This window comes from Papio anubis, chromosome 3, assembly GCF_008728515.1.
Source record: "Papio anubis isolate 15944 chromosome 3, Panubis1.0, whole genome shotgun sequence".
In the NCBI taxonomy this organism is placed as follows: Eukaryota; Metazoa; Chordata; class Mammalia; order Primates; family Cercopithecidae; genus Papio; species Papio anubis.
This window is the reverse complement of record NC_044978.1, coordinates 144,528,881-144,544,456: the sequence shown is the minus strand read 5'-3', so window position 1 is coordinate 144,544,456 and position 15,576 is coordinate 144,528,881. Positions and strand designations below refer to the sequence as shown.

Genomic DNA, 15,576 nt, shown 5'->3' with positions numbered 1-15,576 from the left:
CTGTCTCTACTAAAAATACACACACATTAACCAGGCATGGTGGCAGGCACCTGTAGTCCCAGCCACTTGGGAGGCTGAGGCAGGAGAATGGCGTGAAACGCGAGAGGCGGAACTTGCAGTGAGCCGAGATCGCGCCACTGTACTCCAGCCTGGGTGACACAGCGAGACTCCATCTCAAAATAAAAAATAAAAAATTAAGAAATACAGGCAAGGCGCGGTGGGCTCATGCTTGTAATTCCAGCACTTTGGGAGGCTGAGGCGGACAGGCTGCTCGAGCTCGAGTTCCAGACCAGCATCGGCAACGCAGGGAGACCCCATCTTTACAAAAAAATTAGCCGGGCGTGGTGTCTTGAGCCCATAGTCCCAGCTACGTAGGGCAGAAGTAGGAGAATCACTTGAGCCCAGGAGTTCCAGGCTGCAGTGAGTCGTGGTCGGGCCACTGGACTCCAGCCTGGGTGAAAGAGCAAGATCCTGTCTCAAAAAGAGAAAGGAAAAAATTTAACATCAAGAACTTTCGTCAAGACGCCACTGAGAGAATACGACAACCCACAGAGTAGGAAAAGAGACTTGTAATACACATCTGCAACAAAGGACTTGCTCCCAGAATACAGAGATAAAAATTAGCAACACTTCCGTTCGCGCCCGGACGGAACTTCCTGTCACGGAAAAGAACATCCTGAAGAATTTCCTGTCACGAGCAACAGTCCGCAGGAGGAAATGGAGGCTGAAAGGCTGCGACTCCTCGAGGAGGAGGCCAAGCAGAAAAAGGTAGCCAGAATGGGATTTAATGCATCTTCTATGCTCCGAAAAAGCCAGCTAGGTTTCCTCAACGTCACCAGTTACTCCCGTTTGGCCAACGAGCTGCGTGTGAGCTGCATGGAGAGAAAAAAGGTCCAGATTCGGAGCTTGGATCCCTCCTCTTTGGCGACCGACCGATTTAACTTCATTCTGGCGAGTACCAACAGCGACCAGCTCTTCGTAGTGAACCAGGTCGAAGTCGAAGGCTCCAAGTACGGCATTATCAGCCTGCGAACTCTGAAGATCCCTTCATTCCACGTGTACGTGCTCAGAAACCTCTACGTCCCCAACCGGAAGGTGAAGTCCCTGTGCTGGGCCTCGCTGAACCAGTTGGACTCTCACATTCTGCTGTGCTTCGAGGGAATTACGGATGCTCCAAGCTGTGCGGTGCTGCTCCCAGCGTCGCGATTCTTAAGTGTTCACACAAGAGTAAACCAGCCTGGCATGCTCTGCAGTTTCCAGATCCCTGAGGCCTGGTCCTGTGCCTGGTCCCTCAACACCCGGGCATATCACTGCTTTAGTGCAGGCTTGTCTCAGCAGGTCCTGTTGACCAACGTGGCGACGGGACACCAGCAGTCGTTTGGTGCCAGCAGTGATGTCTTGGCCCAGCAATTTGCTAGTACGGCCCCTTTGCTGTTTAATGGCTGTCGCTCCGGGGAGATCTTTGCCATTGATCTGCGCTGTAGAAATCGAGGCAAGGGGTGGAGGGCCACTCGCCTGTTCCATGACTCTGCAGTGACCTCTGTGCAAATCCTCCAAGAAGAGCACTGCCTGATGGCGTCAGACATGACTGGAAAGATCAAGCTATGGGATCTGAGGGCCACTAAATGTATAAGGCAGTACGAAGGTCACGTGAATGAGTCCGCCTATCTGCCCCTGCATGTGCACGAGGAAGAGGGAATCGTGGTGGCAGTGGGCCAGGACTGCTACACGAGAATCTGGAGCCTCCATGATGCCCACCTGCTCAGAACCATCCCTTCCCCGTATTCTGCCTCCGAGGACGACATTCCCAGCGTGGCCTTCGCTTCTCGGCTCGGGGGCATCCGGGGAGCAGCACCAGGGCTGCTCATGGCTGTCCGGCAGGACCTTTATTGTTTCCCCTTCAGCTAATTCTGCAGGTTGCAGCGCGGCCGAATGTGGATTTGACTTAAGGAAGTTAAGAGTATCTTACTACCGTTTCTGTGAGAGCAGTTTAAGAGACGTGATATATATAGATCCCATCTATCCGGCTGCCAGGGGGTAAGGTGTTAAGAGTTTTATGTGGAGACTTTTCCGTAAAGTTATTTCAGTTAAACTGGACTTAACTTGAAAGTCCTTTTCATAAAAGATACCTATTTCCTCTTGTTGAATGCCTTAGAACAGTTAACCGTGTCCCCCACCCTTTTTTTTTTTTTTTTTTTGGTAAGACTTTTCTAAGGACTGAAGATTGGCAAAAACTAAAATAAATTAAAGCAGCTTCTTTCACTAGTAGCCCTTTAGAGAAGCATAATGATGGTACTAGTAAGACTGACTAGTCACACAGGGTCCCAGGCATCTGTGCTTGAGGAAGCCAGTGGGAGTGGAGACAAGGGAGAGGTAATTTCTCGGAGTCTCTACAGAAATATTTAAGACTGCAGTTTGGAATCATTAAATTTCTCAAACTCAATAGCAGATCCTTTAAGATTCTCCTTTTATTATTATCCATAGGCATTGGAAGGAAAGAGGGATCTTCTTAAATACGAGAAGTTTTAAACAGTCTTTAATGTGCTTTTGTTGAGGTACCTTTCAGAATGTAAGGTGCAGCAGCTCCGGTTTCTATTATGGTGACTTGAAGTTCAGATTCAAGGAATTGGCTTTGACTTTTTGTAATCTAGGAGCAGCAGTTTGTGAGAGGTTTATTAAAAATGTTAAAGAGCCTGTTTTTCTACCAAGCAAGGAAGAAAAAAACATGTAATAATGTTAGTTGCTACTTCTTAATAGCCCAAGCCTGGAAATTATCTGAATTTCCAAAATGCTAAAACTTGTGCTATAATCATACAATTGGATACTGCATAATAATAGAAAATAAAGGCACACTTGCTGTGTGAAACAGTATGGACCAATCTCAACATGGTGATTGAAATTAGGTAGAAATGAGTAGAAACTGTATGGTTCAATTCTGAAGTTCAAAAGCAGTAAAAACTTGTCTATGGTGATTAACGGTAGAATAGTAGATACCTCTGTAAGGTAAAAAAAAAAAGGATTTTTTTTTTCTTTTTATTTTTAGGATGCTTGAGAAGTGACATGGGGAAGCTTTAGGAATGCTGAGTTTTCTTTATCTTGACACTTGATAAGTACATAATTCATATAGCTATATGCTTCACATTTTTATAGTTTACTGTATATATGTTATTCTTCAAAAAATAAAAATAAGAAAGCAATTAGGACACTATTGTAGTTAGTCAGGCAAGGGACAGTGATGCCTTGGACCTGCATGTGAGAAGTAGAAATGATCAGAAATGATTGCATTGGAAGATCATTCGAAGGTAGTATTATTGGTAAGACTTGCTGATGAGAGTAAACTAGAAAGTGAAAGAATAAAGGATGGCAGCAATTTTTTTTTTTGGAGATGGAGTCTCGCTCTGTCGCCCAGGCTGGAGTGCAGTGGTGCGATCTCGGCTCACTGCAAGCTCTGAGGATGACGGTTTTTTTTGTTAACTTTAGAACTGGTAGATGATGGTGTCGTTTACTAACCTAGGGAGGATAAGGAGAAAAAAACTTTAGGTGAAGGGAATGATGCTGAGTTTTAGACATCTACTAAACCTCCAATTGGAGATACAAAGTATTCTGTAGATCTGTGGTCATGTCACGGCTGGTATTACAAATTTGGTGACTTCAATACATAGAATTAAAGTAGATGGGATAGATGTGCTTTATATGACCTAGATGAGGTTAATAATGTAATTACATATTGATAGAAGATGAGTAGATCAATACAGAAGATATGGGGAGTGTGGTTAGGCACAGATTTTTGGAATCCTTTCAGTCAGTTTTTGATACTAACTTGATATGTGACATGAGAAATTGTGTAAGCTTTACTTGTTGTTTCTTCAGTGTAAAATGTCTTAGACAATAAAACTAAATGATAAAGTAGATACAGGGTTAAAGGATATATACGTTGTCCCTTTTACATTATAAGCATTCAAAATAAAACAAAAAAAAATGAAAAAAAGACATTGTAATCATTCAGTAAGAACTAGCTGCAGGTATATATATATACACACACATACATATGTCTAATAGTGATATGTCATTTCTTTGGCAATTGACAAAAAATGACTACATAACTTGATAAACTGTTTATCCTCATTTGCAAAGAAAACAAATGCAAAAAAACAAAAGAAAGAAATCAGTACGAAAAGCACAGACACCTAAAAGAAAGGTGGGCAATAGTCTTGAATAGGAGAAAAAGAGGAGATCCAAATGGCTAATATACATTTGAAAAGGCATCCAACTTCATTTATTGTCAAGGAAATGCAAACTAAAATCACAGTGCCACACCACTTTCACTATAATGGTTAAAATAAAATAGATCAGGTGGAGTGACACTGGAAGTTAAAAAAAGAGAAGCAAATGTTGGTGCAGTTGTGAGCAAATAGAACTTTCATATACTATTGAGAGTGTATACTGGTACAAGCACTTGGAAAAGTTGGTAATTGCTAAAGCTAGGAGTTTGCATACTCTATGACCCAGTAATTTCAGTCCTAGGAATATATTCATCAGAAATGCATACCTGTGTCCACCATAATTTGTTAATAGCCCCAACTGGAAACTACCCAAATGTTCATTAATAGTAGAATGGATAAATTGTGGGATATTAACACAATGGAATCCTTTTTGCAGTAGTAAGAATGAACATAGCAGTATGGACAAATCCCACAAACATAATGTTGAAATAAAGATGCCAAACACCAAAGAGCACATATTGTACAATTAATGCACATAAAGTCCCTAAACAGACAAAATTAATCTATGTTCTTAGAAGCAGGATTAATGGTATACTTGCAGGGTAGGAGAGTAGTGACCAGAAGAGGATTCTAGGAAGCTAGCAATGCTGGTGTCATGCCAGACCCCTGGTGACTCCAATAGGAATGGCACTGTGTCCGAGAGGCCAAAGAAGACATGTGTAGACAACGAACAAGACTTGGGTTTATTGGGGGAACTTATATATAGGGATGGTCCAATGGTAGTAGGCTGAATGGAAGAACCACTACTGTTTGTAAAAAGCATGCAGTTTATATAGCATTGTCATTTAGCACACTCCACCTAGCAACCTCCATTTAACCCAAAGCAAAGGACCTTGATCCCCTGTATTGCCTGTGTTGTAAGGGATGCGCTGGGGGTTCAGATGTCCTGCATAGATAAGGAGTGAAACTCAGGATTAGTCACTCCTGATTCCTTAATTTGGGATTCTGAGCACACACTCATTTTAGATCACAGGGTCATTGTCAGAGTATGGTTGTTACTGCTGTCAGGTGCATCTGCTGTATAGTGGGGTACTGGCTACACAGTTTTTGTTCACTAGTGATAATTCTTACAGCTGTGCCTTTATGTGTTTTCTTCTGTGTATTATACTTCAATAAAAAGTTAAATTTTAAAAAACCTAGTAAGATTTTGTCTTGCTGCCTCCCCCTGTGGCTTTGGGGAAAGAATTGACTCTTCACAAATGCTACCCTCTCTAAAAGTATTACATCTCCACGCTCTGTCTTAGCTTAATTCCTCTCAAGGATAAAGGTTATCAAACAGTCAGTCTCTTGTTTCCAGGAGTATTTAATAACTCAATTATTCCAGCTGTAATCTGAATCTTGTTTACTACCTTCTGAGGAAAAGGTGTGTGTGCATGTGTGTATATGTAATTTTTTCTCCACCACACCAGGTAAATTGCAGGAGCTTTTATTGGAGAAGCTAAGAAGTGTTGAATAAGAGAGCTACGATCCAGGAATATAGTTATCATTGGAGAAATCATTCTCCTTTTCTTGGATGAAAGTGGCAAAGAGTGAACCTAAGTTTAATGGTAGTGGAATACTAAATGGCTATTTGACAAGATAATTGTGATTAAAAAAATCCCACAAGTAATTTCATAGGATAATGTCAGAGGGAAAACCTGTAAGAACAAGCCACTCCTTTCTTCTCTCCTCTACAGTGCTCACTCAGCCACGTAAATTGATTTGGAGTTAGAGGACCTGAGTCTGATTCCATCTTCTATGACATTCTTGCTAAGTGAACTGTGGAAAAATCTTTCACCTCTCTGAAAAATGGAGATGAGGATTAGCAACCTGGTCAGAAACCATATCAACTGCATGTTTCATTTCTTTTGCATTTCTGCGTTTACAGGCCAAATGTGTCTGTGCAGACACTTACTGCTTCTGACTATTGTATAGGAGAGGGGGAGTTTGACCAGATAATTCTTTTTACCCATGTATAAGCCACTTCTGTTTCGTTTTTTGTTTTGCTTTGTTTTGTTTTGTTTTGTTTTTTGTTTGGTACAGATGGGATCTCATCGTGTTGCCCAGGCTGGTCTTAAACTTCTGGCCTCTTGCCTTGGCCTCCCAAAGTGCTGGCATTACAGGCATGAGCCACCAGCACCTGGCTATAAGCCATTTTCTTTCTTGCTTTTTTTTGTTTTTCGATACAGAGTCTCACTTTGTCGCCCACCTTGGAGTGCAGTGGTATAATCTCAGCTCACTGCAACGCCCGCCTTCTGGGTTCAAGTGATTCTTGTGCCTCAGCCTCTTGAGTAGCTGGGATTATAGGTGTGCGCCACTACGCTCAGTTGATTTTTGTATTTTTAGTAGAGAAAAAGTTTTGCCATGTTGGCCAGACTGGGCCAATTTCTTATTGAAGTGTTCAGGTGGGCAAGCTCCCTCCTTCCCCACTCCTAGAGGCAAAGAAAAAAATCCCCAAAACGTGATGACAACAAATATGTGTGTGTTCAAAATTAAATTGGTGTTCTTGGTAAGCCTCATGATAGAGCCACTTACTTTTTTTTTAATGGATTATCTAAGTCAGTTTTCCAGATAACCAGCCAAGTTTATCTCAAGATCAGAATTATTTTCCCAAAGCTATAGACAGGATGAAACCAAGGAATAGTAGTCAGCTCAATTGCACAAGCAAATTTCTGAAAGATGCTGGAACTTCTTCAGAGTTAATGGAAAACCTTGCAGGAATCATGGTGTATGGTAATAATCAAATGACACTTCACTTCTCTCCTACTTCTATTTCTATCTGACTTAATAAAGTTCCCTATATTTAGGCATCTATTTATATCATGAATCCTCATGAAACTCAAAGACAATTTTACACCACGTTGATCACATGAAATGATGTAAAAAATAACTGGGGAAATTCTCTTTTAACGTACATCCCAGAAAAAAAAAAAATAGAAACACCACATTTTCATTCGAGTCTTTTGAGAAGACCTCACATTTTCTTCCAAAGGCAAGTACCCACTGACTTAGAAAGAGTGGTGCTTAAGAGCAAGATCTTTGTGCCTTGGTTTCTCCATCTACCTATAACTTATTTAAAGTATTATGAATCAGACAGTGTACATAGAGGGCCTGGCAATTAATAAATGATTAATATTACTACCGTTGCTATTACTGTTTTAAATTATCAATATGTTCATTTATAAATTTGCTGCCTCTTCCAATAGAAAATCAGCCCTATGATACTAGAATCTTACCTGTTTTGTATAGGCAACGCTGAATGTGTCTCAAATGGAGCATAAAAGCAAAGTCTTTCGGTAAGGATGGGATTTAGGGTCAAAGGAAATTCCCCTGAGGAACTCTAAAACTGACATTATCTTAAGTTTTAGCACTTGGGGAAGTTTCAAAGACTTTCCAAAAGGATAAGTATATCATGATATGTAGGTATAAATACCACGACAACTGCAGAGTTATTTTAATCCAAGTCTGTTGAGGCTTTATTATGTGACACAGCAATGCGAGGGTTAAACAAGGTAACACGGAATGATACACTTTGTTCTTCAAACTTATTTGGCAAATCAAGGGTACTGGTAGTTTATAACAAATAGTAGTGTCTAAGTCAAGTTACACCTCAACTATACCAGGAAAAAGAAGGACAGGAAAAAATTAACACACGGTGAAATTTTACTGTGCACCAACATTATATTTTACACATCAGGTGGGCCGTTATGGAAATTAAGAACTCTGCACAAAATGTATTTTTTTTAAAGTTTTATATCACAAAAGGAACATATTTTCTTCTAAAAATGATTAGAACATACAGGTAAACAAAATAAAAATAATCCTATCGTACAAATTAAAAACAAAACCTGAGAAGTTCTGATCAGGCTTGCCTAAAATGACAGTTGAAACCAGAGCCATTTTAAGAATGCAAAATATGAGATTAGTTTTGTTCAAAAATAATTATCCATAAAAGTTAATAGATGTCTGCACACAGTTACCATAAGAGGTAAGCCTTTATGTATTTTTACTTCATAATGTTGAATTTCTATTAAAATCTATTACAAGAAAGGGAAAGTAACTTTCCAGTAATATTCAGATTTTTTAGTAATACTGAGCCTACATTTATGGGACATCTTTTTATAATGTTTGTCCACTGAATATTTTAAGTTATGTTTGTCATAGGAAATTGAATTTGCTTACCATTCTTACGATAATTTCTTCACTTTCCTCATTTGGTTATACTTATCTCAATTAGTATAAAAGACTTGTTGATTTTTTTTAAATTAAGGACATACTAAATTTCCCCCTGAGATAGTTATTTTGGAGTAATATAGATAAGCGACTCAGATTAACTTCAAAACAAACCACCATACGTTCCATTCAATTCATTTTTGCCAGGCATTGTTTTAGCCTCTTTATACAGCCATGTACAAAATAGACAAGATTCCAGCATCATGATGCTTATTTTCTATTCTAGGTCACAAAATAGACAAAAAAACCCAAAAAACAAAAAACAAAAAAAAAAAAAACCCATAATCTCAGAGTGATAAGCATTTTCAAGAAAATTATATAGGACAGCGGGGTAGAGAATGACCAGGCCTACCATAGCTAGGGTGGTCAAGGAAGGCCTCTCTTGAGTTTGAGCTAAGAGCTGAATGAGCATGGCAGAGAGAAACAGTTAACGTGGATACTTTCTTTCTTTCTTTCTTCCTGGGACCAGACTGTTTCGAAGTCTCCATACCTCCGTTTACCCTAACATGTCATGAACATATAAAACCTCTCATATTACAGGCAAAAATCCGAGGTTCACAGATTAGTAGGGCAAGTAACTGATTCCGAAGTGTGTACTTGCCTTTATGATACTGGATACACACTGGTGTTAACAAGGAGAACGATGTACGTAGCAGAGGTTCGGAGATTACTGGACATGTTGGCTCCAACCTGAGTTTATCCTGGCAGGCTCTAGGTAGAGAGGCTCAGAAAACCTGCGTCCATCCTTCCCATCTTTCCTCCCATTTCCGAAACCATGGTCCTGGCTTCGAGTCTAGAAAAAAGGAATAAGTAGACAGAACTCCCAAAGGACAGCTTTCCTGGCTGACCAAGATGTAAACAGTTTACGTGATGATTTCCAAGCAAGTGCAAAAGTACAGGTGCAAAAGACGACGGCGGACACCAAACTTCCCCTGCGGCCACGCCCTCCCCCCTTTGGGGGTCTGGGTCCCTGGGAGGGAAGGCCTCCTTATTGGTGTTCAACGCGTTACGTCACTTCCGCTGCTTCCACGGCAGGCGTCGCTAAATGACGTCGCCGTTTCCGGGTCACTGAGGCAGCCTGTGGCGGCGAAGGTATCAGTGTTCGCTGATGTCCAGTCTATGGAGTCAGTCGGTGTCGGTGGCGGCGCGGAGGCAGGAGGCGGTGTCCGAGTAGGGGCCCGTGCCCCGCCAGGATGTTACCGGGTTTGGCCGCCGCTGTCGCGGCCCACAGATGTAGCTGGTCCTCCTTGTGCCGGCTCCGTCTGCGATGCAGGGCGGCGGCCCGTGGCCCCAGCGACCGCCAGGGTGAGTGTCCCGCGCTGGCCGCTGGCTCCGTAGAAGCCGAATTGGAGGGCCAGGATGGGTTCGGCGCCTCGCGTGGGGCAGGTCCCCCGCTTGCCTTTCGCCAACCTCAGAACCTTCCTTTCCGGCCTCCGCCTTTCCAGTTCACCCTGCGCAGCCCGCGGGTGTCCTGACAGGTCTCTCTGACTCTGATGCCTCCTGCAGCCCTAGCAGGGCCCCCGCGGGAACTTGTGGGCATCTCGCGGGCCGGATTGCACCTCTGAAGCCTACTGCTTTTTACCAAACAAAATGTTACGTGCGCATCGCGGTGTCCCGCGGTGACTCACCTCCGCGGTTGGAAATTGCGGACTCCGCAAAGTTCCAGGGTCTTTGGAGCTTTCCAGCGCACCTTCATTTAACACTAGGTTAAGATTTTCTTGGCCTGTTCTTTTTCTTATACTCCCAACTTATTTTCTTAAATTTTCTAAAAGGAAGGAGGAGTGCTACTCAATACGGATCTTTCGGAAGAAGTACGAAAGTATCCGACGATCATTGAATGAACCCAGTTTGGAGCCGAAAAACAAAGGAACTCTTCAGCTCGGCTGAGCAGTCTTTTTGGTGAAAAGGTGTCAGTTGTAATTGTAACCCAGAAAAAAAGGTGGTTGAAGAGAATTTTCATCTCTCTCAACATTCTTTTCTGACTGAAATTTAAATGGTTTGAGAGTTTCCAAAATAACATTGAACTTCTAATAAGGCTTACCTTCGTTTTTGCCGTAGCTTGACACATTGCTTGACACTGAGAACTGATAGGAACTCTGAGGGAGAAGACAGAACTAAGTCCACCCTTAATCTAATCCCTCCATTCTTAGGATGCAGAGAGTATTTACCGAAACATTCATGTTTGAAGCCATGCATGGTGGTGCGCTCCTGTAGTCCAGCTACTCGGGAGGTTGAGGCAGGCAGATCTTTTGAGCCCAATAGTTCTAGGCTACCCTGGGCAATATAGTGAGACCTGTCTCTAAAAACATGTCATGTTTGAAAAAACCCGTAGCATGTTTGTGACCTCCTGAAAGAAGGTGGAAGTTGCAGTCATTCGAGATTTTATGTAATATAAGCTATAATAACTGTGCTGTGCATATAAATTAGAATATATTCATATCTTTTATTTGCAACAAATGTAAAAGCTGGCTCTTAAAATTTCAAACGGATAAATTTTAACAGCACTATTCCCAGGGCTTTTTGGTAGTGATAGAAAAGTGTAACTGTTGAGTTTTTCCATATTGGCAATATATTGCCAGGTTCTCTTATGGACAAAATGAATCGTCGGCTGGGTGCAGTGGCTCATGCTTGTAATCCTCAGGAGGATTGTAAACCTTAGCACGCTGAGGTGGGTGGATCGCTTCAGCCCAGGAGTTCAGACCAGCCCGGGCAACATGGCAAAACCGCCTCTCTACAGAAAATTAGCCTGGTTTGGTGACACACGCCTGTAATCCTAGCCTGTACTCCGGAGGCGGAGGTGGGAGGATCGCTTGAGCCCAGGAAGTTGAGGCTGCAGTGAGCCTTGAGTGTGCCAGTGCACTCAAGCCTGGGTGACAGAGTGAGACTCTGTCTCAAAAAAAAAAAAAAGAAAAAGAAAAATGAATCATCTCCAGAATCCCCAAGTAAGTTTTTAGCACAATTGTTTCTATTGATCAACCAATTTTGGCATTTTACACTGAAATTACAGTGGCTGTTAAATTTAGTCTAAACTGCCCTTTAAGTGTTGACAAAAAGGAGTAGAAACAGTGTAATTTGTAATCCCTCTTCTGTGTAGCTGTAATCATGTTGAAAATTATGTGTTCTTTGTCTCATCTGTCTGTGAAACATAGATAATTATTACCTATCTTAGTGGTCAAAATGACTTTGCAAAGTTGTTTGGAATGTTTATTACTACAAAAAATTAAAATGTTTTTTTCACACTTAAAAATGCTTAGTAGGTTTTTTAAAATAACTTTGTGAAAATTTAGTTTCAATAATAAAGCATTTCTTAAAAGGGCAACCATTATTATGGCAAAATTTAAAAATCATTTAGAAAAAGAGTACTATTTAAATTGGATGCATGTGAGAAGACTATTTGAAGAACTTTTGGAGAAAGAAAATCTAAAAACAGATGTTTTTATTTGTCTAGAAGTAAGGTTTAGTTTATGCTTCTAAAATGCCTGTGGCTGGGAAAAACTTATAAAGCGTAAAGAGAGGAGGAAACCTTGAGGGATTGCTTGAATACTTAAAACTGAGAAATGCCTTTAAAGGCAAAATAGAAACTGTCTAAAAGAAATATGAGAACCCTGTTTGTAATTTTGAGTTGTCTGATAGCCATATTTTAAAAAAAACAAAATTAAAGATTAATTAATTTTAATATATTCTAGAATTAATTTAAATAATGAAATTAATATATTTTAATAATAAAATTAAAATTTAATACTATTTTATCAAGTATATTCAAAATATTTCAACATGTAATCAATATCAAAATTATTGAAGTATTTTACATCATCTTTTTGTACTGTCTTTAAAACCCAGTGAGGTTTTTTTTTTTTAATTCTTTTTTTCTTGGCTTTTTTTTTTTTTATTATACTTTAAGTTCTAGGGTACATGTGCACAACGTGCAAGTTTGTTACATATGTATACATGCACCATGTTGTGCTGCACCCGTCAACTTGTCATTTACATTAGGTATATCCCCCAGTGCCATCCCTTCCCGCTCCTCCCATCCCACGGCAGGCCCCGGTGTGTCATGTTCCCCTTCCTGTGTCCAAGTGTTCTCATTGTTCAGTTCCCACCTATGAGTGAGAACCTGCGGTGTTTGGTTTTCTGTTCTTGCGATAGTTTGCTGAGAATGATGGTTTCCAGCTTCATCCATGTCCCTACAAAGGATATGAACTCATCCTTTCTTATGGCTGCACAGTATTCCATGGTGTATATGTGCCACATTTTCTTAATCCAGTCTGTCATTGATGGACATTTGAAAACCCAGTGAGTGTTTTACACTTACAGCACATCACAGTTCAGACTAACCACATTTTAAGTGCTCAGTAAACAGTGACTACTCAATTAGATAGTGTAGAGTTAGTATCTTTAAGTTATAAAGAATTTTTACAAACCAGTATACATTCCAGTAGGAAAATGGACAAAGGAATTGAATACAAATTTCATAAAGTTGTTCAAGTGGTCAATAAAAATGCAAAAATGTTCCATACTTACTAAAAAATAGAAACTTTAAAGGGTTTTACTTCTCACTGCCTATCTCATTTCTGCCGAATTTTTCATAATGATGATACCCCATATTGAGGGTGTGGGAAAACAGGAACTCTCTTAACTACTGATTGAAAACTTAAAAGGTTTATGCCCTCTGACCTAATAGTTTTTACTCAAAAGGATTTACTTTAAAGAAATAATCAGATACATATTAAAATGTTTGCAGAGTTTACTATAGTAATAAATTGGTAGTTTATAGTTATGGAGAGTTGGAAACTGAAATATATTATGATACATTTATTATGGGCTGGTGATATTTACAACCATTTTTTAAAAACTTATAATTCAGGGCCGGGTGTGGTGGCTCACTCCTGTAATCCCAGCACTTTGGGAGGCCGAGGTGGGTGGATCAGCTGAGGTCAGGAGTTCGAGACCAGCCTGGCCAATGTGGTGAAACCCCATCTCTACCAAAAATTTAAAAATTAGCTGGGCGTGGTGGCGGGCACCTGTAATCCCAGCTACTTGGGAGACTGAGGCAGGAGAATCACTTGAACCCAGGAGGCGGAGGTTGCAGTGAGCTGAGATTGCGCCACTGCACTCCAGCCTGGGCGACGAGAGCGAAACTCCATCTCAAAAAAAAAAAAAAAAAGAAGTTATAATTCAGAAGAATAGTGACATGGAAAGTACTCTTGTGTTATTAGGTAAAAACTGTAGAAAAATACAGTAAAAATATATACTGTGATATCAACAGTGAGTTTTCATGTCTAAAATTTTTTTAATTTGTGTTTTACAAATGATCTACAGTAGACATATACTTCTAAAGAATAAAAATGTTACTTAGTTTCTGTAGTAAGTATATCCTTTTTTATAAAAAGTTCTTTGGGTTAGGATAGAGCACATATTTCTTTTTTTCATGTATTTACAGGTGGCCTCATTTGGCAAACATTTGAGAGGGGAAGACGCTTAAGTATACTAGATGAACACTGAAATTAATAAAAGTGTAATTTTTAAATAGAAAATAGAAATCAAACGTACTCTGTTATTATTGTCTCTAATCTGCTGGTATTTATTGTCATAAGGAAAGTAGACTAAGAATTTAACTTTTATCCCCAGCAGAGGTCCCTCCTCCTCCTCAAACTCTTTAAATAACTAAGAGAATTGACAGTTATAAAAGACCAGCATGGCCAATATGGTGAAAGCTCGTCTCTACTGAAAATACAAAAATTAGCTGGGCATGGTGGTGGGCACCTGTAATGATAGCTACTTGGGAGGCTGAGGCAGGAGAATTGCTTGAACCCAGGAGGTGGAGGCTGCAGTAAGCTGAGATCGCGCCATTGCACTCCAGCCTGGGCAGCAAGATCAAAACTCCGTCTCAAAAAAAAAAAAAAAAAAAGCAAGCAAACAAACAAAAAGACCATTTGGGCAGGTCGACAGAAAGATTCTATGCAGATCAAGTTCATTGTAGAATTTATTGTACTTAGGTATAAAATGAAGCTAACTGTAGTATGTACCTCCTAGAGTTGTTGTGAATGAGAATCAGCATTGGATGCCAGGCATTATTGTTGCTGATAGTGTAGTGCTGAACAAGGTAGTTGGTTTCCACCTTTCTTCCATCAGAAGTAAATATATTTAAAGTGCCATAGAAGAGATAGGCAGGACGATGGGCTAGAAAGTAGCCAGGACGGGCTAGTTCATTAGATAAGATGGCCTGGGACTCCAACTTTTCTGAGGTGATGACTGAGCCTAGGCATGAAAGATGAAAATGAGCAAGCCATGTGAAGGTCTGGGAGAAAGAGCAATTTGGGAAGAGTAAAGAGGAACTGTAAAGATCAGACTAGTATGTATATATGTATGTATTTTTGAGAAAGGGTCTTGCTCTGTCACCCAGGCTAGAGTGCACTGGCACGATCACAGCTCACTGCAGCCTTGACTGCCCGGGCTCCAGTGATCCTCCCACATCAGCTTTCTGAGTAGCTGGGACCACAGGCTAACACCACCATGCCCAGCTAATTTTTGTATTTTTGTTACAGACTGGGTTTCACCATGTTACCCAGGTTGGTCTTGAACTCCTGAGCTCAAGCATTCCACCCATCTCAGCCTCCCAAAGTGCTGGGATTACAGGTGTGAGCCACTGTGTCTGGCCCAAACAAATAGTTTTAAGGAGCAGAAAGAAACCTGTTGTGTCTAGGGTGTGGTGGGGTGGTATGAAAATAAAATTGAGTTTTTTCATTTTTTGGTTTTTTTTGAGATGGAGTTTCGCTCTTGTTGCCCAAGCTGGAGTGCAATGGCGGATCTCGGCTCACTGCAACCTCCGCCTCCTGGGTTCAAGCGATTCTCCTGCCTCAGCCTCCCGAGTAGCTGGGATTACAGGTGTTAGCCACCACGCCTGGCTGATTTTTGTATTTTTAGTAGAGACAGGATTTCACCATGTTGGTCAGGTTGGTCTTGAACTCCTGACCTCAGGTGATCTGCTTGCCTTGGCCTCCCAAAGTCCTGGGATTACAGGCATGAGCCACTGCACCTGGTGGAAATTTGAGTATTTTAAGCCACAGTCTTAGAAAAAGAG

The 15,576-nt window shown here is 40.8% G+C and overlaps 2 protein-coding genes across 3 annotated transcripts in view; both read left to right on the top strand.

The window, feature by feature from the left end:
* Nucleotides 1-420: 420 nt before the first annotated feature.
* DCAF4L1 (DDB1 and CUL4 associated factor 4 like 1) lies at nt 421-5,418 on the top strand. Its single transcript, XM_003898624.5, has one exon. It carries the CDS (start codon nt 718-720, stop codon nt 1,906-1,908), a length of 1,191 nt encoding a protein of 396 aa, XP_003898673.1. The 5' UTR covers nt 421-717; the 3' UTR covers nt 1,909-5,418.
* Nucleotides 5,419-7,571: 2,153 nt separating this feature from the next.
* SLC30A9 (solute carrier family 30 member 9) overlaps nt 7,572-15,576 on the top strand; it is a 107,566-nt gene continuing 99,561 nt past the window's right edge. The window contains exon 1 of one of the 2 annotated variants that reach the window (XM_003898625.5): nt 7,572-9,800. In XM_003898625.5, coding sequence (XP_003898674.2) covers nt 9,689-9,800 — 112 coding nt within the window. In that variant the 5' untranslated portion in view covers nt 7,572-9,688. The remainder of the gene's footprint in view (nt 9,801-15,576) is intronic. The other variant, XM_017958663.3, reaches the window with a different exon arrangement.